At 39.8% G+C, this 7931-nt stretch overlaps 2 protein-coding genes across 2 annotated transcripts; both read right to left on the bottom strand.

The window, feature by feature from the left end:
- Positions 1–748: 748 nt before the first annotated feature.
- LOC123831210 (platelet factor 4-like) lies at positions 749–1754 on the bottom strand. The gene is made up of 3 exons (XM_045858004.1): positions 1531–1754; positions 1101–1227; positions 749–967 (listed from the first exon to the last, which is right to left on the bottom strand). Exons 1-3 carry the CDS (start codon positions 1622–1624, stop codon positions 865–867), a joined length of 324 nt encoding a protein of 107 aa, XP_045713960.1. The 5' UTR covers positions 1625–1754; the 3' UTR covers positions 749–864.
- Positions 1664–6525, bottom strand: LOC123831209 (pro-platelet basic protein). The gene is made up of 4 exons (XM_045858003.1): positions 6309–6525; positions 5848–5983; positions 5643–5728; positions 1664–1785 (listed from the first exon to the last, which is right to left on the bottom strand). The coding sequence occupies exons 1-4, from the start codon at positions 6427–6429 to the stop codon at positions 1706–1708; spliced, it is 423 nt and encodes a 140-aa protein (XP_045713959.1). The 5' UTR covers positions 6430–6525; the 3' UTR covers positions 1664–1705.
- Between the last annotated feature and the right edge of the window lie 1406 nt (positions 6526–7931).

Below are 7931 nucleotides of genomic sequence, written 5' to 3'. Positions count from 1 at the left end.
TCAAAGTACAGTATTGTCTTCCCAAAGCATGAATAAAAACACAACCTTGCGTCTCTCCAGGTTATCACAGCTGTTTGACATATAATCTCAATATTTCCAGTGTTAAGGGATTCATAGAAATGAAAATAAGGTTTCACTGACCCTGAGAATACTGAGGGAAAAAGCTATGCAAAGCATTTGCATGTTTAGAGTAATGCTCATGGTATACAAATGGAATACAATCAATTCTCTAGGTTTGCCAAATGCAGGCAGTAATGTGGACATGAGAACTGTTCTTAATATTTCATTTTTGTGAAATGTCAACATTATCAAAGGGTCACTAAAGAGTAAAATATTGTAATATTCTTTGAAAAATATCGATATATTTTCATTAAGTAGTAGAGATTGTGGTTTTATTTTTATTAATTGTGTAGTGCTGGGTGGAGTTAGAGTATAAATCTTAAGGCGATAAAAGCAAAGTCTGATTTGTTTAATGTTTTTTACAAAGCAGCCCAGTAAAGTTTAAGTGCTAGTAATATTTATTGATGTAAGTAATTATAGCATTAATATGTAAATAAGCAGCTCATTAGTAATGTAATCATGTAAATATGCAAGTATCTCTGAGCCAACATACAACACCAAGCAAAACCAGTGTTTATTAAACCAAGTCTTCCATCCTAAATATTTTTGCTTAAAATTCTAGAGAATTTTTTCTTATGTAATATTATGACGCTTAGCTCAATTAAGAAATATTTTGAATGTACCACAATGCGATTGACTTTCTTTATTTAGAATTTGAAGGATAATAAAACGTCGGATTTTTCCACAGATAGATTGAAAATGGAGGAGGGAAAGCAAAATACACTATACAGTGAATGCGCAGATTCAGTCAGCTAGTGGTTTACTTCCCGCAAGTTTCTGGATCATTCTCCTATTTAAGGGGTCATGAGGGTCCAGGCAAATTTGCTGCCCAGTCTTCAGCGTGGCTCTGCCAGGGAAAAAAGAAAAAGACAGCCCCTCAGTTGCTGGGTTTGAACATAGGATTTGGCTCTGGGTAGAGGGGCAAGAGGCCAAGGTGGAGGAGGCAGAGGATGGGCATAAGGAGTAAGTGCAGGACTCACATCATTTGGGAGGTGGGGCAGTGGGGTCCAGCTCGGATCACCTCCAGTCTGATGATGAACTTGGGATGGACGCGGGGGGTGGTCTTCAAACACATGCACTGCAGATCCCCCTCTCCTTCTTCAGGTTCTGCAGAGGAAGTGGGCGGTGGGGGAGGGGAGCCACGGGAGTCAGAGAGGGAGTGGTGACTCCTAGAATGGCTCCCTAGGGGTCTCACCGGGTTCGGCCTTCATTTCCTTGTCCACAAACCTCAGAAAGAAGTATTGTCTAGGTGGTGAAGTGCTCGGAACAGCGCTTGGCACAGTGCCAGCACACACCCAACTGTGCTCAGTGAAGCAGAATGGATATTACAGACTCTCCCGCAGCCCCGGGAGTTCCCGGCCTCTCTCCCCAAAACCACCCCCGCCCTCCTTGTCTTGCTTCTTTTCTCACCGCTGGTGCCTGCGACCACAGCTGGAAGGAGCAGCAGCCCTAGGAGCAGTAGCCCGGAGATGGGGAAGACACAGAAACCCACTCTGAGGCTCATGTTGCCGAGGTGCCAACAGGAGACCAGAGTTCAAGGGCAGTCGGATGCAGACCAGTGCTTCTGAGACTCTTCAGGCCTGTTTTATCCCCAGTGTCCGTCCAGTCCGGAAGCCTGTGTGGAGGGTGAGGAGCTGCGGTGCATTAGCCCATAAGAGTTGGGCTCTGGCCAGCCAAGATTAGGGGAACAGAAAAAAAGCCTGGGTCATCTGTCTTGGCTGTAAGCCAGTAGCAAGATCCACACCCTAACCTGTTTTCATATACATGCACATTTGTGGAATTAGAAACAGTACTTGAACCTTATAAAAGATATGTTCTTTGTTATGTGTAACAGTAAACTTCCCCGGAGCCACCCCGTTGCGATGTACATAGCATGTACCTTCAGGACAGACAGTTTCTGTGCCCTCCCCATCTTCCAGTCAGTTGCCTTAAAAAGAACTGCTCATCTGCTCCTGCCTATCTTGTTGATTACCACTGAGTTGAGTTTAGTGTCTCTCTGTGTTAAAGGTGTGTAGTTTGTCATTCTTTTCTGCTACCAAAAGGTTGAATTTGGTCTCTAGGTGACGACTCAGTTCTGAATTTCACCTGATTGTGAAAGGATTCCTCTGTTTCCTGCATGGGATCCACCAGCTCTACCAGCCCATCATCCAATATACTCTAGGAAGCGAGGTCTATCATCCTCATTGATCCTCTTAGTCTGAGAAAAAAATGTGAAAGTAACATTTGAATGCACTCTTTTTGTAAAACGTGGTGCCTGGAAGTTTCTTCATTCTGCTCAGCCAAGAAGAGAGGTGAAGAAGGAGAATTTCCAGGGCACATCTTCCAGCGCCTGCTGAGGCCTGGACCAGTCCCAGGGACAATGTGAGCTAGGCTGCGTTGTTCACAGGGCCAGTGGAGCTCTCAGGACACTGAGCATCTAGGAGTTGTGTGGGAGAGAGAGGGTGGAGGATATGCATCAGAATCCTGCACATAGGAAAGGTCCAGAGATCGTTATGGACCGCCTTCCCCTCCCTGAAAAAGAATGGCTTTGGTTCTTGATGGGGGCAAAGTACACCCTCATCTCATAGCCAGAGGCTCTCTGCCACACTGATTAACAGTGGTGCAGGCCACCAGGAGCCCGCCACATGGAACCAGCTGCCTCTCAGTGCTCAGCAGGAACAGACTTCTGCAGGGACATGCAATTTAATTCCTGGACCTGCAATGTTCTTTCTCTTATTCTCACACCATCTGCCCTTTCAGCTGGCTAAGTCCTACTCATATTGTGGTGTCAGCTTAAATATCACTTCCTCAGACGGCCTTCCCTGACAGCTGAAGCTAATTGTGTTCCCTGTGGTTGTGCATTATGGCACCCTCTCTTTTTCCTATTTCTCACATATTATAAGAATGTGCATACATATATTATGTGCAGATATGTGTGTGTGTGTGTGTGTGTGTGTGTGTGCTGTATGAGGTGAGAAATCATAATGTTTACCACTGTCAGACTGGTGCACTACAGGGACTCTATAAAGTTACCACAGTTAGTGAAGATAATAAATGTAGAAACTAATGATGCTGAGGCTTTGACTTGTTCATGTGTCTGTTTCTTCATGCATTTAGAGCATAGCCCTATATTAGTAAGTGTCACATGCAGTTGTGCTTATGTGACAAATACTCTGCCTCTCCCACCAGACAGTGATCCCTTCAAGGGCAATTCTCTGTGACTTACACGTTTTTGAATATCCAGCATTCAACACAATAGCTGGTACAGAATATGTTCATGAGACTGAAACTTTGAAGTCAGGTTAGTGGCAAAGCGAATGAATAGGAAGAGTGGTTTTGGAGATGGATGGGCAACATAATGGATTTGTACAACCTTACCCTCCAAGTTCAATATTTGAAGTGTTAAAGAACCCAGGAAGTAGTAAGTGTCAAATCACTTCTTTTTCTGCATCTAAATAGAGCAATTCTATATGTGTACACAAAAATCAAAGACATCTACGTCTCAGGAGGTGTCAGCAGAGCACAAATATTGTGACGTGTCTCAGGAGCTGCTCCTGTTGGATTTCAGTAACAGGTGACTGGAGAAGTGAAAGAGATGCTGAACTATTTTGAATTATTAGAGAAAAACTGACAATGACTACAATCCTCATTTACTGCTTAATCCCAAGTTTATTTATGCATATTTTCAGTTAACTATTGCTTAATAAATGCATTTATTTTGTGGACAAAGCATTTTAAGGCATTGATCTTATAATGATGAGAAGATTACAAAAGGAGACCTTACAAGACCAAGTTTGTAAAGTAACAATGCTTAATACATGAATGTGTCTGAAATTCCATGTACAAGTTGGGATAGGTGAACTTACTTACTATCCTATAATTATTGTAGTCTGTGCAATAGGCTATTTATGTTACAAGCCTTATTTTCTGTGTCAAAAATGCCATGTAATATATGATATAATCTCTTTATTAGTGAAAGAAGAATCAGAATCAAGGGAAGTGGTGTGGTGTGGTGGTTAAGAGCACAGTTCCAAATCTCCACTCTGTCACCTACTTAGTTATCTGATCTTGGGGCAAATTTCCTAATGTCTTTGAACTTCAGTTTTTCTTCTCTGTAATACTGAGTGCTGATTTAACAAGTAATCACTAATGTTACTAAGTGGGTAGTTGTGTGACATGCTGTATTTTCACACCTTGAATATATTAACTTTTACTTTTCACATCAACTCTATGAGATAAGCAATATTATTATTCCATTGTAAAGAGAGGAAATTTAGGAACAGAGAGGTTAAGCCACTTGCCCAAAGTTGCAGAGCTAGTAAGGGATAGAGCTGAGTCACCCAGATATTCTTTCTCTGGAGGACATTCAATCAGGTCATATCTGTCTTGTAAGAATTATTTCTTACATGTAAAACACTTATTATATCTGGCATATTAAAAGTTGTTCATAAAGTTTAGCTATCATTATAGTACATTAAAAATGGAATAGATTATCAGCTAGTGACTTTTGTTGGTCGTATTGTGAATACAAAAGTGTAAAAAAGAAGAAAAGGATAATTAAGGCTTCCCCTCAACAATTCTGTTAAAATTAATCTGTGATAACAAAGTAATAACAAATTTTGATTTCATGCTAATTGTTCTGTAAGACTAGTGTGGGTGCAAATTTAAGGGATTAAGAAATAAATGAAAGTTATGTTGATTACAAAATAATAATTAGTAGTCTGGTGAAGTTTTAATTATTGCACTTATTTGCAAGGCTGCTTTTAATATTAAAATTTTAACCTTGGAAATACAGAGCAAATCAAATATGTACAAACATGTCAAGGTAAAATATTTTATACCAGGTAGACTCTGTATTATTACTATTCTTGTTGTAGAAAATACTGGAAGTTTTGATAGAGCTTGTTAATTTTTTTATGTATTTTTTCTTTTGCTTACTAGTATTAAATATATTCACTTTCAAGTAAATAACCAGTGTTTAAAAAATTTATATTCTACAACTTTATTAATTTTAGGATTTGAAAGCTAAAACAAACATTAGAAATGTTTTTTTAAAGAATTCTCTTAAACAAGACAACTTAGGACTAAGACAATGAAAAACTCCATTAAGTCCCCAGACATATGAACAACTTCTATTGAGCAAGTGCTGTATGCTGGGCTCTACGTGATCCTAATATCGTTGATCATTATGAAATCTATCAATCATCATGGGTATATCTAGTTTAACAGTAAAGTAGAACAAGATAAGTCAATACAAAGCTATTAGGAAAGAAGCTTTTAAATAAAGAAATGCAAAGTACAATATGACATTTAACCATGAGTTAGGGAGCATACCATATATTTTATTTTGAAACCAGGTTTGTTTACTTCCATTCTTTTCTCTGTTATCTATTAGTCAGCCTTCTCAGAATAAAATGTAATTTTTGAGACAGAATGGAAAGCATTCCAAGTAAATAAAAACTCTAGACAGTTAATGCTTCAAACCCTTACTCTTCCTGGGAGAGAAAAAAAGATGACAGAAAGTGATTAAGCAGCTGACCCACCATCTTCCAAAATTTTCTGGACTATTTTCCTGATTCTGGGAGCTTCTGGATCTAGGCAGACTTCCTTCCCATTCTTCAACATGGCTCTGCAAGGGAAAATAGAATTACTTGAGTATCCTGTCCTTTCAGAGGGGATCCATGGGGCTGAAGGCATAGAGGCAGAGGGCTTCCTTAATGAGTTAATAATACAGAAGCAGGAACTTACATCACTTCAACTCTGTTGCAATGGGGTCCTGACTTGATCACATTCACACTTTGGATCTTACTAAGATGAATGCTAGAGATGGTTTTTACACACCTGCAGCGAAGTTCAATATACAGCTCCTTAACCACATCCGTAGCTGGGATAGAAACAGTGGTACTCATTAGTGGTCACGATTACCTTAAGCCTCTTGTCTATTGACTTGATTCCTCAGTCCCCTTCCTAGAGAATTGTAGCTCTCTCACAAGGCCACTGAGAATAAGATCTGAAACCTTCAATAAAGTACCCGAGCAGAAAGCCTGGCACATGTTAGCCCCTCCATTTAGAGTTATTAGTATAATTTCCTTCCTCAGTCCCAGGCACACCTGTCAGTTTCCCACCCCCAGACACAGCTGCAGTGGAAACAGCCACAGCCACAGGGAAAGCAGGAACTCCACTGTCAGCCTTCCCTAAAGTTCTCTTACTTTTTCCAATGGTGGAGGGAACCAGCACAATCAGGAGCAGTGATAGTGGCAGCAACACCTGTAAAACATGAAGTGGGCTGGTATGGGCATAGGAGGAGTTGGTGCTGGGTCTGAAGCCCATGGTGGAGAGAACTGAGCTGGAGTTGCTCCCAGGTGAGGAGACGTCAGCGTGAGGGTGAATGGCTGCCAAGGAGTCTGCAGCTAAGTAGCTTTTCACACTCTCCTGATGTCTTTTATACACACTCCCTCAAGGCCAGTAAAGAGAAAAAGGATAGGGACTGGCGGTGTGGGCAGTGGGGGCATGGGAGGAGTGAGATCACGTGGTAATATATGTATAATGGTGGTTAAGTTGTGCTCAACCCAGATAAATGCCAGGCAAGTCAAAGTTCCTGCTAAATTTCATTTTATGTATTAATTCATAGCACTGTCTCCCCTACACGTACGTAACACTGCACTTACGTGAGAACTAGACAGAAATACACATCTTTTCTTTGTGTAACTATGTAATATGCCCCTCCTTCCCTATAATATAATTTATACGAGGCCTAATAGATAATTTATGAGTACCTGTCAACATAAATATGTGACTGTAAAAAGAGAATTATCTTCTTTTTCTAGTTGTCTGGGAAAGCAGATGTTCCTCTCCTGGTTGTTGATAAATGTTGGGATTTGTTTGTAGTATGTGGATAACATAAATGAATTACCAACAAAACCTCACTTTGCATATTAGTTTATGGGGACATTTCTGTCTTCAAAATATATTGGTTTTTTATCATTTTATTTAGAAAGTAGAAGTAAACTCATCCTCCTTTGTGCTATAAAATAAACTACTTGTTTCTGCCATTTGAATAGACCCAAAGCAAGAGCCAGCATTGTTATTTTTCCCTTTCTTTTTGGTCTAACAGAGAAATACATAATTTATTGTAAAAGACTCATACACTGCATGTGGGGTAAAGCATGCAAGTTTCTCTTTACTATTATTTCACATTCCCACTCTATAGTGGTAACTACTGATAATAACTTGGCTTTAGTGTTCTATTTTGTCTGTATTTACATATACACATATGTATATGTGTAGACACACAGAACACACAGGGATATACATATGTACATAGAGATAGACATAGAACTTTTTATATAAATGGAGTCATTATACAGCTTTTGTCTTTCAAAAGTATGTCTTCAACATCCTTTCATGCCACCTCAGTGTACTTATGTCCCATTTTCTTTAATGGCTGTATGACATTCTATGGCATTAACAGTTGTCCAACCTATATCTTATTGGTGATTTTAAGGGTGTTTCTAGTTTTGTGCTATATAAGTTGCAATAAGATCTTTATTTTTCAATTCTCAGACCCTAATTAAGGATTTTGATCTCAACCTCCACTTGATATAAACCCTCACTAAGACACAGAGGTGGACTTACACATCCAGGCTGGCTTATATATGTTATTGTCTGCACCTCTGTCCCATCTGTAGACTTGCTTTCTCAACTGGACGGTATGCTTTTGAAGGCAGAGTCATGCCCAAGGTTTATTTGAACACCTCGTGAATCCTATGGCACGTAGGGTCCTAAACAGTGCTAGTGAATAAATTAATGAATATCTATCACATGAAGGAAAG

The sequence above is a fragment of the Phyllostomus hastatus genome, unplaced genomic scaffold (genome assembly GCF_019186645.2).
Source record: "Phyllostomus hastatus isolate PE091 unplaced genomic scaffold, TTU_PhHast_1.1 phas_scaffold_1674, whole genome shotgun sequence".
NCBI lineage: Eukaryota > Metazoa > Chordata > Mammalia > Chiroptera > Phyllostomidae > Phyllostomus > Phyllostomus hastatus.
Note: the sequence above shows the minus strand (reverse complement) of the source record. Positions and strands in the feature narration are given on the sequence as shown.

Excerpts from the sequence above, each read along its gene's own strand:
- LOC123831210 (XM_045858004.1), bottom strand. The coding sequence starts at position 1,624 with ATGAGCCTCAGAGTGGGTTTCTGTGTCTTCCCCATCTCCGGGCTACTG. Across the intron at positions 1,228-1,530 it reads TGTGGTCGCAGGCACCAGCG|AACCTGAAGAAGGAGAGGGG; the intron begins GTGAGAAAAGAA and ends CTTCCTCTGCAG. Across the intron at positions 968-1,100 it reads TGCCCCACCTCCCAAATGAT|AGCCACGCTGAAGACTGGGC; the intron begins GTGAGTCCTGCA and ends TTTCCCTGGCAG.
- LOC123831209 (XM_045858003.1), bottom strand. The coding sequence starts at position 6,429 with ATGGGCTTCAGACCCAGCACCAACTCCTCCTATGCCCATACCAGCCCA. Across the intron at positions 5,729-5,847 it reads TGCAACAGAGTTGAAGTGAT|AGCCATGTTGAAGAATGGGA; the intron begins GTAAGTTCCTGC and ends TTTCCCTTGCAG. Across the intron at positions 1,786-5,642 it reads CCAGAAAATTTTGGAAGATG|AGCCCAACTCTTATGGGCTA; the intron begins GTGGGTCAGCTG and ends TTGGCTGGCCAG.